At 36.2% G+C, this 17,775-nt stretch overlaps 1 protein-coding gene across 1 annotated transcript in view; it reads left to right on the top strand.

Moving 5' to 3' along the window:
• Positions 1-17,775, top strand: part of EIF5B (eukaryotic translation initiation factor 5B) — a 70,564-nt gene that overhangs the window by 6,742 nt on the left and 46,047 nt on the right. The window contains exons 2-3 of the mRNA XM_012641943.1: positions 17,060-17,185; positions 17,288-17,372. Of these exons, the coding sequence (XP_012497397.1) occupies positions 17,060-17,185; positions 17,288-17,372 (211 nt within the window). The remainder of the gene's footprint in view (positions 1-17,059; positions 17,186-17,287; positions 17,373-17,775) is intronic.

The raw sequence follows: 17,775 nt of genomic DNA, 5'->3' as shown, positions 1-17,775 counted from the left end.
CTTTGTGTAACAGCCCCTGAATAATAGAGTTGGTTACTGTTTAACTCAACTTTATTAAAATTAAGTCATTAGGTTTCTAGTATGGAGCTATGGTGAAGCTAATAGATGTGACTGTTGTAGTGGAATTTTTCCTAAGTCTAGAACTATGTGCTATAAGATTCCGTTATATGAAGATGCCACATTTTATTTATACGTTTTTCAATTAACAGACATTGGAGTTGTTAGCACTTTTTAGGTATTATGAATAATATTATTATAAACGTCATTGTACAAGTTTTTGTGTGGACATAGGCTTTCAGTTCCATTGGGTATATACCTAGGAATGAAATTTCTGGGTCATAGGGTAACTCTGTTTAACTTTTTCAGGAACTGCCAAAGCGCTGCTCCATTTTACATAACGACCAATAGTGTATAGGGTTCCAGTTTCTCCATACCCTGGTCAATACTTGTTACTATTATTACTGTCATTTTTCATATTGATTGACTGATTGACTGACTGACAAGGTCTTGCTCTGTTGCCTGGGCTGGAGTGCAGTGCACAATCATAGCTCACTGCACCCTGGAACTCATGGCCTCAGGTGATCTGCCATGCTTTATTTTTCTTGCTTTTTTTCTTTTATTTTTTTCCCTCTAATACTGGGGTTAGAATTTATGTATGCTATTTCTTTTCATTACCTTGCATATATACAAAGCCAACATTTAATGCCTATAAAACAGTACGGGGACAGTAGTGTTATTGCCCAACATTTCAATTGTACTTTATAATCTTTCACTCCAGGTCAGTGACCTATTACTCAAGGTTGGATGTCACTATTCCAAAAGGCATTACTTGTCAGGACTGAACCTAGAAAAAATAGGCATGTACTTGGTGGATTTTCTGTTTTCTTAGGAATTTAATTTGCTCTCAGGTCAAAGTAATTTCCTCTTTTATACCTTTTATTAATAATAGCTAACAGAAGTCTTAAAGAAATGAAGTGTTGGTAAGCCACTACCTTCCCAGACTTTAAAAATTATGAGTCAAAGCAGTAGGTCCCTGATTCAGGCTAAAGTTTACTTTTTGTTTGTGCAACTCATAATTTTTTAAAAAATTTCAAACACAAATTTTGTATGGGAGTAGTATAATGAACTCCCATATGCTCATCACCTACATTTATTAATAATCATTACTAGTCTTTGACCCCATTTTTGCTATGTGTATTTTATAGACATCATGACATTTTCTGTTTTCTTGTATAGCCACCAAGTCTTTATCTCACCTAACATAATTAACACAAATTCTCTAAAAATCTAATTTCCGGCCCATATTTCAAATTTCCACTGTTAGCTCCAGAATGGCTTTTCACAGTTGGTTTGTTCAAACCAAATTGCAAACAAGATGCACACTACATTTCATTGTGGTGTAGCTTATAATTTTTAAAAGTTACACTTTTGTTACAGGTTTCTGGCTAAGGTTACTGCTCTTTTTTTTTTTCCTTTGGAAATCTTCCCTTTATGCTATGAGTTCTCAAAGCTTGGTTATCTCAGCCCATTAGTAATTATAAAGGAGGGGAATTATTAGAGAGTCTTATAAGTGGCAGCTGCATTCTGTGCTATTGTTTGGTGTAAGGACAAATAATCATTTTGCAAGCCTATAAACTTACCACTTCTGAATGAATGAAATGTTAAATTTAATTAATTTCTCCTATTCTGATTGAGTGTGAAATATGTAATCAATTTTGTGAATTTTTACATAAATGTAAAAAATATAATTTTACAGAAACTAAGATGTATTATACTGTGGCATTTAGTACATCCACAGTGTTGTGTGATCACCTCTATCTAATACCCAAACATTCACCCCCAAAGATCTTGTAGCCATTAAGCAGTCATTCCCCATTTCCCCCTCCCCCAAGCCCCTGCAACCACTAATCTACTATGTATCTTTTGAGTTGCTTATTCTGATATTTCATACACATGGGATCCATACCATATATGAGCTTTTGTATCTGAATTCTTTCACTTAGTATGATGTTTTTGAGGTTCATCCTAGGAGTGGAATTGTTGGGTCATATGGTAATTTTATGTTTAAATTTTTGAGGAACAGCCAAACTCTTTGCTACAGCAGCTATACCATATTACATTCCCCCCAGCAATGTACAAGGGTTCCAATTTCTTTACATCCTTCACAACGCTTTTGTTTCCTTTTTTTTTTTTAATAGCCACCCTAGTGGTTGTAAGGTGGTGTCTCATTGTGGTTTTGATTGGCATTTCTCTAGTTAATAATGATATTGAACATCTCTTGGCTGGCCATTTTATGTCTTCTTTGGACAAATGTTTATGCAAGTCTTTGCCCAGTTTTTAATTGGGTTGTCTTTTTGTTGTTGTCTTGTAAGAGGTCTTGAAATATCATCTGACTTGTATAGACCCTTATCAGATACATGATTTGCAAATACTTTCTCCCATTCTATAGTTTGTTTTCACTGTCTTGATGGTTTCCTTTTCACAAAAGTTTTTTTTGGTCCTTTTTTCCTAATATATTTTTTTATATCAGAATATTATGGGGATACAAATGTTTAGGTTACATATATTGCCTTTGCATCGCCCAAGTCAGAGCTACAAGTGTGCCCATCCCCCAGATGGTGCACACCACACCCATTAGAAGTGAACACACCCATCCCCTCCTTTGCCCTCCCACCAATCCAATACCCGTTGAATTTTTACTTCCATATGTGCATGTAAGTGTTGATCAATTAGTACCAATTTGATGATGAATGTATGTGGTACTTGTTTTTCCATTCTACACGAGTTTTTAATTTTGATGAAGTCTAGTTTATCTAATTTTTCTTTTGTTGCTTGTACTGCTGGTGTTTTACCTAAGAATCTGTTGCCAAATCCAAGACCATGAAGATTTACCTATATGTTTTCTTCTTAAGAGTTTTATTGCTTTAGCTCTCACATTTGGGTCTTTGATCCATTTTGAGTTAATTTTTGTATATGGTATGATGTAGGGATCCATCTGCATTCTTTATATGTGGATATCTAGCCCTAATACCATTTGTCGAAGAGACTGTTTTATTCGCTATTGAATGTTTTTGGCACCCTTGTCAAATCAATAGATGATGGGTTTATTTTTGGACTTTCAGTTTTATTCTTTTGGTCTGTATGTCTATCTTTATGTTGGTACCACAGTTTTGATTACTGTAGTGTGAATTTTCTTCAATGAAAAATTTCAAACATGTATACAAGCAGAATAGTCTAATGAACAACGTGTCCATCACCTTGCTTTAAATATTCTCGATTCATAGATAACCTGATTCACCCGTATTCTGCCCCCTCCCTTCTTCTCCTCATTATATCAGTACAACCTCTCACACATTTGTAAATATTTCAGGAAATTATATGATTAAGTATAAGAAACATTTACATCTTAAATATAAATTTTAAAAAACGCATGAAGTGCATGAATTTTCATTCATTTGGAAAATTCATACAGTAGAATCCTTGTGTGTTAGGTAAATGAAATGTCATTACTTTTTCTCTCAGAGGTATTTTTAAACTGGTGTTTGAATTTATTGCTTCAGAAAATTCAATTTGGAAGTTTTACCATGATCAAACGTACAGTAATCATTATAGTGGCATACATGGTTTTTATTAAACTGCTGTGTTTGAAACTGGTGAACCTTGCCTATTGTATTAAAGTTGTGGTTGCCATTCCAGAATATGGCTTTTTTGTTTATTTAATAGGAATTAGGAATGTTCCTAATTCCTATTAAATAATTGCCTATTAGGAATGTCTAACATACCTTGCTGGTTGCTAGTTGTAGAAGATAGGGAGGTGAATTGGGCGTACAAAATGGAGTGTTCTCAGAGGACCTTACCTTAATACTTTAATGTAGCAAATAGGCATATACACCAATAATACACAGTGAGGAGCTGAAGGGAGAACATGGAGCTTAATTAAGTATGGGAGTACCACCCTTGAGATTTCAAATTTGCCTCTTAAAGTTAGTGTATGTGTGTCTTTAAAATCACTTTCTAATTAAATGTGCCATGAGGAGAACATGCCAGATTGGAAGGAACAGGAATCTGCTATGTGTTTCTATGTCTCTAGAGTACTAAGGGGTCACAATAAAGAATGTACAAGATCTTCAGTTGCTACTGCATGGCCAATAATTCTGTATACAGCTGCAGCCAGACTGTTCTAATGATGGTGGTGGTCAGCAAGTTGGTTATTTAGAAATACCCTCTCCTGAAAGTAGTTGTCTGCATCAAAAATTTTATTAGCATTTATTTGGCTATAAATGTTGTGACTTTAATGTGTCAGATAAATTAAGTGGGAATAATCCTTTAACAGTGATAAAGGACCAGAGTCACTTCTGTGGAATATAGAGACTATGAGTTCACTTTAATTGAGTACTTACCATGTGATCAGTTATTTTAGAGTAAGTTATATCTTTTCATAAGGTGTTTATGTGAGAATGTTGGCCTAAATTTTTATTAATATTGCTTATATATCTCTACAGACATAATACTACATGTAAACTTGTCTCTTTTGCAATTATGAAACCTGAAGTATTCTTATATCAAATAGTAACATACAAAATTTTGTAGAGATCTGGTTTGCAGCATCCATGTGAAGGCTTGCACTGCTTGGTTGAATCTACATAGTGGTTTTTTGATTTGTTTGTGGAGACAGGGTCTCATTTTGTTGTCCGAGGGCAGTGGCATGATCATAACTCACTGCAACCTCAAACTCCTGGTCTCAAGTGATCTTCCTGCCTCAGCTTCCCAAGTAGCTGGGACGCAGGCATGAACCACCCATCCCTGGCTAATTTTATCTATTTTTTTGTAGAGATGAGGTCTCACCGTGTTGCTCAAGCTGGTCTCAAACCAAACTCCTGACCTCAAGCATCTTCCCACCTCCCAAAGTGCTGGGATTATAGGAATGAGCACTGCCCCCGACCTGCTTTCTTGATTCTAATCAGTGATTCTCAAACTTTGTTCACCTGGGGATCTTGTAAAATGTAGATTTTGATGCAGTAGATCTGGGGTGGGGCTTGAGATTCTGCATTTTTAACACTTTTCTAATAGGCCTGAGATTTCGCTTTTTTGACAAGGCGATGATACTGATGCTCCTTGTCCTGGAACTGTACTTTGAGTAGCAGGATCTGAATGACCATTTCCTTTGTGAATGTATTGCTTCTTATAATGGACTTCTTTTGAGTTGAGCATGCCTATACTAGCAAGGGCTTAATTTTTCTGATACTTTTTTCAATTTGAACTAATGATTTTGAGCTTTATATTACAGTGCCGTGCCTTGCTTTGCCTTGCCTTGCCTTGCCTTGCCTTTTCCTTTTCCTTTTCCTTTTCCTTTTCCTTTTCCTTTTCCTTTTCCTTTTCCTTTTCCTTCTTTTCTTTTCTTTGACAGAGTCTCAGTGTGTTTCCCGGGCTAGAGTGCTGTGGCATCATTCTAGCTCACAGCAACCTCAAACTCCTGGGCTCGAGCGATCCTCCTGCCTCAGCCTCCCGAGTAGCTGGGACTACAGGCATGTGCCACCATGCCCGGCTAATTTTTTCTATATATTTTTAGTTGTCCGATTAATTTCTTTCTATTTTTAGTAGAGACGGGGTCTCGCTCTTGCTCAGGCTGGTTTCGAACTCCTGAGCTCAAACAATCTGCCCACTTCGGCCTCCCAGAGAGCTAGGATTACAGGCGTGAGCCACTGCGCCCAGCCACAGTGCCTTTTCTTGACAAGAAGGTTTAATTTACATATTAAGTATGCATCCGATCTTTTTTTATCAACCTGAAACACCTACTGGAGAGTAGTTGTAAACAAAAGCTTGGGTTGGTGTTCTTTGACAGTATACTGTGATAAGGTGGCCATTCATATTCATTTTAAATCTTTTTCATTAAATTAAAATTTAAAACAAACAGATAAAACAAATCACAAGTTACTAGAGAGAGTTTTCAGGCTTCTGAAATCACTCATAACCCTCTGTTCCTCCCCTCAAACCCCCATTGGTGGTGCTCTGGTCTGTAAAGGCTGCTGTAGACTGATTTGATGATTAGACATGTTGGAATCTATAATACATGTGAATTTAGGATGTGTACATTGGGGGGGTCTACAAGATGGTGCTTGTACTTGTTCTTTATTATCGTTGTCACTTTATCAGATATTTAGAAAATTAAGGATTAGGTTGAATTTTGTGGAGGGTGATAAGATACTTTCCCTTTGCATCCCATTGTACGATATAATAGCAGTATGGTTTCATATCCTCTTTAAAGGAGTTAAGACTTAATAAGGAAGTTGTGAGTTGGGAAGATTTTTGTTTTGGGGGTTTCTTTGGTTTTTTTTTTTTTTTTTTTTTTGACGCATAGTTTTCAATTGCTTAATGGGTTGTAGTACTTAAGACAGAACTCCACTGAGGGAGTAGAGAGAGAACTGTTGGGATTTGTGGTTACAAGTGGTGGGAGCTAGTGAGGAACAGTGACTACTGGGCTTTTCTTTCTTTTGTTTTCCCTCTTTTTATATGTAACTGTTGATGATTAAGGTTGTGCTGGGTAAGAAGAGATGGAGATTGGGGAAATTGGGATGCCAAAAGGCAACTTGTAGAGAAGGCAGGACTGGATTTCCCCATTTTCCTTATTGCTGCTGGTCCTGCTCTGGTAGAGTAAAGAATAGGATTCTCCCTTAATGTTTTTCCTGTTGTTTGCTATTATTTAGAATTTTGGGAGGAGGAGGAGCAGAAACCAAAGTAAAGTGGAAAGTGTTGTGCATTACCTTTCTTTCCTTCAGCACATCAGGATTTTGGACAGTTTATGTTTGTCAACTTGAGGGTGGGGTGATGGATTTTACATCCTTCTACAAACATGCTTTCCATTACTGCAGGCCCTGGTATTTATTAGCAATAGGAAGAAATATGGGGATGCTTGGGGTCTCTTGTAGTTACCATAAGGTAGTGGCTGTAAATGGAGTCTTCTTAAAGACTTGCTCACTTTTTTGTTCACTTCTGGTGGTTGATGATGGATATTGGTTGGGACCTGAGCTGGAGCTGTCCACTGGAATGCTTACGTTTGACCACTCCATGTGGCCTGGACATCCTAATTAGCTTGGCAATGAGCATTCCAAGAGACAGGAAGTAGAACTGCCAGTTGAAGGCTGAGGCCCAGAAACTATAACATAATTTCTGTCATACTCTATTGAGCAAGCAGTCACAGAGCCCCCACGTTAAAGGGGATGGGACATAGACCCCAACTTCTCAGAGTATCAGAGAAATGTTGGGCCAGGTTTGAAAATCTCTGCAGCAGGAAAAGAGGCACTGGAGAAAAGGGGTTGGTAAGGAAGAGTCTTAGAAATCTTGGAGATTTTCAGTGGTTGAATAATTTGGAAAGGAGTTGGATTTCCTATGTTTCTTGTCTGACTTTACATTCATTAGGCAACTTTTCAGTGGAAAATGCATGTCACTATTAAATGAAATTTGCTAAGTTTGGAATTGAGAGATTTGTATATGAGATTAATTTTCCTTTTAAGAGGCTTTATACTATATTGGTCTCAAAATGAAGTACTTGTCTTATTTTTTATTTTTATGTATGATTTTTATTATTCCAAAAGCCAATCACCAAAGTTGAGTACATGCCTGCACAAAGAAATACTATTTTTATACAACTTTTTAAATGTAAGTTTTATTTTGTTTTTGGCCTATAACTGCATATTTATGAGTTACAGTATGATGTTTCAGTATCTGTGTACATTGTGTAATGATCAAATTAGGGTAATTAACATATCTGTCACCTCAAACACTTGTCTTTTCTTTGTGGTGAGAGCATTCCTAATCCTTTCTTCTAGCTATTTTGAAGTATACCGTACGTTATTGTTAACTATAGTCATCTTGCTGTGCAATAGAACACTAGAACTTATTTCTCTTATCTAACTGTAATTTTGTAACCAATCTCTCCCCATCCTCCCTCCTGTACTCTCCCCAGCCTCTAGTAACTACTGTTCTATCTACTTCTATGAGATCAACTTTTTTTGATTCCACATATGAGTGAGATCATTTGGTATTTGTCCTTCTGTGCTTGGTTTATTTCGCTTAACATAATGTCCTCTGGGTTCATACTTGTTGTCAAAAATGACAGGATTTCATTCTTTTTTATGCCTGAATAGTTTTCCATTGTGTATATATACCACATTTTCTTTATCTGTTGATGGACACTTAGGTTGATTTTGTATCTTGGCTGTTGTGAATAGTGCTGCAGTAAACATGGGAGTGCAGACATCTCTTCAGCATAGTGATTTCATTTCCTTTGAATGTATATCCAGTGGTGGAATTGTTGGATCATGTGGTAGTTCTGGTTTTAATTTTTTAAGGAACCTCTATGTTGTCGATGGTGGCTGTATTAATTTACATTTCCACTAATGGTATATAAGAGTTTCACTTTCTCTGCATCCTTGCCAGCATTTATTTTTTGTCTTTTTGATGATAACCATTCTTACTAGGGTGAGGTGATATCTCATTGTGGTTTTGATTGCATTTCCGTGATAATAGGGATGTTGAGTATTTTTTAATTATACCTGTTGGCAGTTTGTCTTTTTGAGAAATGTCTATTTGGATCTTTTGCCCGTTTTTTAATCAGATTTTTTTTTGCTGTTGTTATTTTGAGGTTTTTTTTATTTTAATAGTGTTTATGGTCTTTATTTAGGAATGTGATAGTCTTAAGCCCTCTGTCACTTCTAAGTCTTGATAATTTGTCTTGTTTACCCAAACCCCATGCTATTTTGAGTTTTGTACATACTCTAGATATTAAGACCTTGTTAGATGCATAGACTGTGAATATTTTCTCTCATTCTATATGTTGTCTCCCTACTCTGTTGATTGTTTCCTTTGCTGTATTTGTTTAATTTTGCTTTTATTGCCTGTGCTTTTGAGGTCTTATTCAAACAATATTATGAAGTGTTTCCCTCTAATAGTTTAGTAGTTCTGGGTCTCACATTTACATCTTTAATCTATTTTGAGTTGATTTTTGTAAGTGGTGAGAGATAGAAATAAAGAAATAACATGTTTTTGAAAGATCCCATGATAGTAACATCATTTTAACTATGCATTACTGTGTTAATAGAAATTAAAATATTTTTACCTATAGAGTCTCTTTCAGGTTAAAAAAAGAAATTAAGATATTAGAAAAGATTATAGATTTGTTCTTGTTTTCATAACTTATAAAAATGGATAAATGATTTAAATTAGTCCTGCATAATTTTAACTGATTTTAGTAAACTCTATTGAATACATTCTGTAACTTAACTGTTTTTATAGTATCCCTGGAAATTCAAATTTAATATTTTTTTGAGGTATAGTTGACATAAAATTCACAAATTTTAAGCATGTATTTGATGAGTTTTGATAAATATATACAATTGTGCCTCCTTCACCACAATCATAATGTAGAATATTTCCATTACACCAAAAAAGTACCCTCATGAGCCTCTGTAGAGAATCCTTTCTCCCTACAAGTGGATTTTTACCAGTCACTGTAGTTTTTGTTGTTGTTTTTATTTTTTTGTCACTATAGTTTTGCCTTTTCTAGAAATTCATATAAGTAGAGTGATAGCATATGTAGTCTTTATTGGCTGATTGGGTTTCACTTAGTATAGTATAATGTTTTTGAGATTCATCCTTGTTAGTGCTTGTAGCATTACTTCTGTTATCACTGAATAGTATTCCATTGTGTGGATACATGACAATTTGTTTATAAATTATCTGGTAGATGATTGGATTGTTTCTAGCTTTTCATGATTATGAGTAAAGCTGCTGTGAACATTTGAGTACAAGTCTTTGTGTGGACATATGTTTTCATTTCTCTTAGGTAAATACCTAGGAGTGGGATTGCTGGTCAGTAGGATGGTAAGTGTATATTTAACTTTAAGAAGCTGTCAAACTGTCTCCTCCAAAGTGGCTGTGCCATTTTTGTATCCCCTCTAGGTATATGTGAGAGTTCCATTTGCTCCACATCTCTCTCAACACTTGGTATTATCAGTCCTTAACTGTCATCATTCTAGTGGCTGTGTAGTGATATCTCACTGTGGTTTTAATTTACATTTCCTTATTAGCTAGTGGTACTGACCATCTTGCTTTGTATTTATTTGCCATTCTTGCATCTCATTGTTTAAGTGTCTGTTCAAATCATTTTCCCATTTAAAAATTTGTGTTGTTTGTTAATATTGGCTTGTAGGAGTTCTTTATATCATAGACAAATCTTTCATCAGATACATGTATTGCAAATATTTTCTTTCTGTGGTTTGCCTTTTCATTTTGTTAACAGCGTCTTTTTAAAAATTAAACTTTAATTTGAAGATAATTGTAGATTCACATGCAGTTGTAGGGAATAATACAGAGAGATCTGTGTGCCTTTTACCCAGTTTACCCCTATGATAACATCTTACAGAAATGTACTACAATGTCATGACCCAGATATTGGCATTGATACAATCCATTGATCAGATTTGCCTGGTTTCATTTGTATTCGTGTGTGTGTGTGTGTGTGTGTGTGTGTGTATTTAGTTCTATACAGTATTATCACGTGTAATACTGAGTAATTCTCCCACAATCAAGATGTAGAACATCATTGCAAGAATTACTCATGTTGTCCATCTGTAACCACACCCATCTTCCTCCATAGGCTCCCTCCCCTGCCTGTCCCTAACCCTTGGTAACCATGAGTCTATTCTACATTTCTAAAATTTTGTCCTTTCAAAATGTATTAATGGAATCATGTATGTAGCCTTTTGGGGTTGGCCACTTTCTACTTGGCATAATTCTCTTGAGATCCATCCAAGTTGCTGCATATATCAGTAGGTCATTCTATTTTAATTGCTGAATAGTATGCCACGGAACGGGAGTAAACCACAGTTTATTCAACTGTTCACCTGTTAAAGGACATGTGGGTTGGTTCCAGTTTTTGGCTATTGCAAATAAAGCTGCTACAAACATTTGTATACAAGTTTCTCCATGAACATAAATTTTTGTTATTTAGGGATAAATATGCAACAGTGCTTTTGCTGGGTTATATGGTAAGTACATTTTTAGTTTTACAAGAAACTGATATAATATATTCCAGAGTGGCCATGCCATTTTATGTTTCTACTAGCAGTGTATAAATGATCCAGTTCCTCTATATCCTTATCAGTATTGGTTATTATTACTATTTTTGTGGGGGGAAGGCATTCTGATTGGTATGTAGTGATATCCCATTGTGGTTTTAATTTGCATTTCCCAAATAGCTAATGCTGTAGAATGTCCTTTATTCATTATATATATATATACACACACACACATACACATACACATATACACTCTTCATCGGATTGTCTTTTCATGCCTTTTGCCCATTTTCTAATTGGATTGTTTGGATTTTCACTGTTGAGTTTTGAGAGTTTTTTTTTTTTTTGAGACAGAGTCTCAATGTGTTACCCGGGCTAGAGTGCTGTGGCGTCAGCCTAGCTCACAGCAACCTCAAACTCCTGGGCTCAAGCGATCCTACTGCCTCAGCCTCCCGAGTAGCTGGGACTACAGGCATGCGCCACCATGCCCAGCTAATTTTTTCTATGTATTTTTAGTTGTCCGATTAATTTCTTTCTATTTTTAGTAGCGACGGGGTCTTGCTCTTGCTCAGGCTGGTTTCGAACTCCTGAGCTCAAATGATCTGCCCGTCTTGGCCTCCCAGAGAGCTAGGATTAAAGGCGTGAGCCACCGCGGCCGGCTGAGTTTTGAGAGTTTTTAATATATTCTAGATATTAGTCTTTTTTCAAGTATGTGACTTGGGAAATATTTTCTCCCACTTTTGTAGATTGTTTTTTCATTTCCTTCACATGGTCTTTTACACAGCAGAAGTTTTAAATTTTGATGAGTTCCTTTTTTTTTGGATTGTACTTTTAATTTCAAGTCTCAACTTTTTGCTTCGTGCTAGATCCTGAAGATTTTCTTCTTTTGCTGAAAATTTTGTGTTTTTATGTTTAAGTTCAACATATATCTTGAGTTCTCTCTTGTGTAAGGAGTGAGGTTGAGGTTCATATTTTTGTGTGTATGGATGTCTATTTGCTCCAGCACCATTTGTTGAAAAGACTAACCTTCCTATATTGAATTGCCTTTGTACTTTTTGTAAAAAATTAGCTGACCATACTTCTATGGGGCTATTTTTAGGTTCTCTCTTCTATTCTCTGGATCTCTGTCTTTTCCTTTGCCAGTACCATACAGTTTTAGTTATTGTAGCCATATATTAAATTTTGAAATCTGGTGAAGTGGTTCTTCCCATTGTATTTTTTCAAAATTGTTTTAAGCCATTCTAGTTCCTTTGCCTTTCCACAGAAATGTTAGAGTAACCCTGTCTATATGGGTTATATCTCAAAAATCCTGCTGGGATTTTTATTGGAATTGCAGTAAATCTATATGCCATTTTAGGGAGGATTGTCGTTTGTTGTGTTGGATCTTCTAGTCCGTGAACATGGTATGTCTCTCCATTAATTTAGGTTGTCTTGGATTTCTTTCATCAGCATTTTGTAATTTTCCATATAAAAATCCTGTACACATTTTGTTAGATTTAACTCTTTTATTTTCTTTGGAGTGACTGTATGTGATATGATGGCTTTCTCCCCTCAGTTTTTTTAAAAATAAACTTTGATTTTTAGAAGTTTTAGATTGTGAAGATAATGCAGAGCCTCCATATACTCCATACCTGGTTTTCTCTATTATTAATATATTAGCATGGTACATTTGTTACAATTAAGGAACCAATTTATTAACGGAAGTGCATACTTTGTATAGATTTCCTTAGTTTTTATCTGTGGTCCTGTGTCTGTCCCAAGATCCTATACAGGATGCCACGTTATATTTAGTAGTGATTTCTCCTTATGTTTGTCTTGTCAGTAATAGTTTCTCAGATTTCAACATATCACTGATGTCAGTGTTGAGCATTTGGCTGAAGTAATGTTTGTCAGATTTCTACACTGTAAAGTTACTCTTTACTTTCTCTTTCCATGTTGTAATTTTTGGAAAGAAGTCACAGTACACAGTCCATATTTTAGGAGTGGGAAATTACTCCTTGAAGGTGGAGTTCTGCATAGTTTATTTAGCTTTCTTCTGCACACATTTGTCTCTTCCCCCATTTGTTTATTTACTCATTTATCTCTGAGTATGGATTTCTGGAAATTATTTTATACTTTGGCTTATAATTTAAAATTTAATACTGTAATTTGTTCCTCTAATTAATAAATTTATTGCTCCCATTGACCACTGGAAGCTGTTCAGTGGTTCATCTTTTTGTTAAATACTCAACATTCTATGTGTGTGGGGGGGGTTGTTTGGGTTTTTTGTTTGTTTACTTTTTAAATTTTTTATAGAGACCCTGTGTTGTTCACACTGGTCTTGAACTCTTAACCTTGAGCAATCCTTCCACCTCCCAACGTACTAGGATTATAGGCAAGATGCCTAGCCTGTTTTGGCTTTTTTTTTTTTTTTTGGTTGTTTTTAAATCACTTCCTTATCTTCTGGCTCCTGGCTTATCTTGTCTATGTCCTGCCCCAACCCTAGAATCAGCCATTTTGCTTTATCGCTAGCAGTTGGTTTTGTCGGATTTTTGGATTTTAGCCATTCTGATAGGTGTGTGGTGCTATCTGCTTGTTTTAATTGGATTTCCCTAATGATAAATGATGTTGAGCATTTTTTTTAAATTCACTTTTCCCCCCCGTTTGTGTATCTTTTTCGTGAGGTGAGTGTTTAGATCTTTGGCCCATATTTTAATTGGGTTCTTATTGTTGAATTTTAAGAGTTCTTTGTATATTTTGCATACAAGTCTTTTAGCCAGTAGTGTTTTGCAAATTTCTTCCCAGTCTGTCACTTGTGTTTTCATTTTCATACCAATACCCTTCTCAAAGCTCTATTTCTGGGCTGCCTGTTCAATTCCATTGATCTGTATGTCTGTTCTTATACCAATACCACTTGATAGTAGCTTTATAGTAAGTCTTAAAATTGGGTAATGAGTTCTCTAACTTTGTTCTTCTTTGCTATTGTGTTGACTTATTCTAAATCTTTTGCCTTTCTACATAATTTGGGGGGAAATACACATTGAAGGAACACATTGGAAACCATTGGGGTTAAGAGTGTTCAGTCATATTATATTTGATAAATTTCATAGCTGTGTTTGAATTTTTCAAACAAGTAATTCAGAAACTGGATTCCCATTTTTTAGGAAAGCAATATAATATGGTGTCAGATTTGGCCTTGAATTCTTGGTGTGCTACTTTCTAGTTGGGTGGTCTTTTGTAAATTATTTATCATCATTAAGCTTAATTTTATAGAATTGTTATGAGTATTAAGTGACAATATACAGTATGTTTAGTGGTTGGTCAACACAATGCCTGACACATATGATAAGCACTCAAAAACTTTATCTTTTATTGTTAAGATAAAGCCTGTCAGAAGTAATAGCATACAAATGTAGTCCTTTATACAGTTATTCTGGAGATATTGGTTGATGAATACTCCAAAAATATAGCCAGCCATAAGAAGATTCTTGAAGCTGTTTTGATGAGGCGAATATAGTTGGGGTGAGGGCTGACAAATTTCTGGAGGTGAGGTGCTAAGCTTCAACCTTCCCTTACACCCACTTCTTAGAAGCTGCTGTAGTATGAGATGTTCGCAGAGATGCCTTTGGGAATACTCCTGGGAGATACTGGGCCAGATTTAGCATCTTTTTACCTGATGAGACCTGAGAATGGTCCTTGATTTTTTTTCTATTTATTTTCTTTTTTAAAAAATATTTTTATTTTTAAAAGCACAGCAATAAAATTTTAATGGAATAGCTTTGGCCCAAGCAGGGGCAGTTCCCAGACGTCTCAGGATGTATGTAAGCCTACTCCTTTTTTTTTGTTTTGTTTTGTTTTGTTTTTTGAGACAGAGTCTCACTCTCTTGCCTGGGGTGAGTGCCGTGGCGTCAGCCTAGCTCGCAGCAACCTCAACTCCTGGGCTCAAGCAATCCTACTGTCTCAGCCTCCCGAGTAGCTGGGACCACAGGCACGCGCCACCATGGCCGGCTAATTTTTTCTACATATATTTTTAGCTGTCCAATTAATTTCTTTCCATTTTTTGGTAGAGACGGGGTCTCGCTCTTGCTCAGGCTGGTCTCGAACTCCTGAGCTCAGAACAATCCGCCTGCCTCGACCTCCCAGAGTGCTAGGATTACAGGCGTGAGCCACCGCGCCCGGCCAGCCTACTCCTTTAAATACATCCAGTCAATCACTTAAGTGTTGCTGATTTGATCCCTTAGTATTTATCTGACTCATATTTTGCCTGCCACTGGTACAAGTCAGGTGCTTATCGTTTCTCATCTCAGTTACTACAGAAGCTCCCTAACTGGTCTCCCTGCTTCCTGCTATTGGTCATGATTCAGTCCTGCCACTCATAGAGGTAGCATTCTAAAAATGCAAATTTGATTATGTCAGCAGCGTTAAGAGATCTGGCTATGGAATCAGGCTTCCTGGGTTCAAATCCCAGGTGAATCTTTTGTGATCCTGGCAAATTGTGCCTCAGTTACTTCATCTATAAAGAAAGAAGAATGACAGTGTTCAGGTCTCACGCACAATCACCTGGAAATAATTGCAGAATATACACTGCCTAGCTTCCACCCTCAGTTTCTGGTTCCCTATATCTTGGATGGGGTCAAGAAATGCATAATGCACAAAAATTTCTTAGGTGGTTCACATACCCTTTTGTGAGCCCTCTTGAGGTACTTCGTTGCCTTTAGGTTTTTGTGCTTACTGTGTCTGATGTGTGTACCCCCTTTGCCTGGCTACCTTCTGCTCTTCTTTCAGTACTTGGCTCAAGGCTTCTCTTGCAAAGAAGCTTCCTATTTCTGGGAATGACTTTCCCATTTTTCGATTTGGTGCTGCAGGAAATCACCACCACCACTGCAGTAGTTCAGTGTTAAACTGTATAAAATATAGGACGAGATGGAACACATTTCAGTTTTGGCCAACTATTTATAAAAGCATTAAATTCTTTTACTTCATAGCACTTAGCATTTTGCAATTCATGGTTTACTAATTTCCTGTCTCCCCTGCTAAGCTCCTTGAAGATAAATTCTGTATCCTCAATGTCTTGCTATATAATCTTTTAATTGTATTTATCATATAGTTAGAAGTTATTTATTTCTCTTTAAAATTCTCCTTGCTGAAATAAAGCCATCTCTATACAGGGCAGCCATCCGTAAGGGCCATGTTACATGAGTTGTTTTCTTGTGTCATTCATTTGGATTCATCTACATTTGCTATTGTACACTTCAGACTGACCTCCTTGGTTTTCTGTAGGTTTTAGCTGGAACTCAGTTTGGTTTAATCCACATAATATTGGTAGATGAGGACATTGTGGGATGGAACCAGAAATGAAACCAGAAATATGAAAGATTTGTGAGCAGATTTGGTTCTGGATTTTTGGTTGTTTCATGTGTTTTATTTAGTGAATCGTAACTAATTCATTTATATTTGGTGTGTAGTTAGGTTTTTCTCAAGGCATTCAAGCTTTGTGCATTTTACTTTTCCTATTGGTAAAATGAGGTAATAGACTAGATGATATCTAAAGTTCCTTCCAGCTCTAAAATTTCTCCTATTCCAAGTAAAAACGCACAAGGGTCCAAATATTTAGGTGTCGTTATTGATAGTCAAGAAATAAGATTTGTTTTATCTTTTAAGTTCTCTTCATTTTACAAATAACACTATTCCGACACACAAAAAAACTTTGGCATCTACAAAAGTTATTTTCCTTTTCTTGATTACCCAGATTTTTTTTTTACTGGAGCTCTTCCATTATAGCTCTTTCTGATTTTAGTGTAACCCAGAAACTCATTGAAGCAGATGCAGGGAGGCTGATAGGTAGATACAACTCATGTTTTCATGAAAGAACTTGCCAAATGATTTTTCTCAGTGTGCTGCTAATGCACTAAAAAAGTTAAAATGATAAAAATTTCTATGAAAGTGAATGTGATAGATTATTTTGCTCTTGAGTAACATTTAGGTTGTCTTTGTTTTCATTTAAGTGCCAAGGGTGACATTGATCTTGATGCCTTGGCTGCAGAAATAGAAGGAGCAGGTGCTGCCAAGGAACAGGAACCTCAAAAGTCAAAGGGGAAAAAGAAAAAGGAGAAAAAAAAGCAGGACTTCGAGTAAGTATATTTTAAATATATTTGATTTTTTATTAGTTTTGGTAATGGGTTCACTTAGTAAACTGTACCAGTGCTTCAAAATATATTTTAATCCTTTTCTAGTGAAGATGATATCCTGAAAGAACTGGAAGAATTGTCTTTGGAAGCTCAAGGCATCAAAGCTGACAGAGAAACTACTGCAGTGAAGGTGAAAGATTGTTATTACCCATTCACATCTCATGTTCTATTCACGCTTACTGGTGCTGGTTTTGGTAGCTGCATTTGGAAACTTTTGAGCAATGTACATATGTTAGTTAAAAGTTTCTGTAAAATCTGGTGCTACTTGGAAGGCTGAGGTGGGGGGATCCTTAGAGCCCAGGGGTTTGAGGCTGCAGTGAACTATGATTGTGCTACTGCACTCCAGCCTGAGCAACAGAGTGAGACCCCCCCATATCTTTAAAAAAAAAAAAAATCTGATGCCAACGGGAGAAATGGGAATGTAAAGGTATTTTATGGTATACTGCCTATTTGTTTGTTTTGTTTCGTTTTTTGTTTTTTTTTTTTTGAGACAGAGTCTCACTCTGTTGCCCAGGCTAGAGTGCGGTGGCGTC

This window comes from Propithecus coquereli, unplaced genomic scaffold, assembly GCF_000956105.1.
Source record: "Propithecus coquereli isolate 6110/MARCELLA unplaced genomic scaffold, Pcoq_1.0 Scaffold171, whole genome shotgun sequence".
Lineage (NCBI taxonomy): Eukaryota > Metazoa > Chordata > Mammalia > Primates > Indriidae > Propithecus > Propithecus coquereli.
The sequence above is the reverse complement of the archived record's forward strand: the minus strand, read 5'-3'. Positions and strand labels throughout refer to the sequence as shown.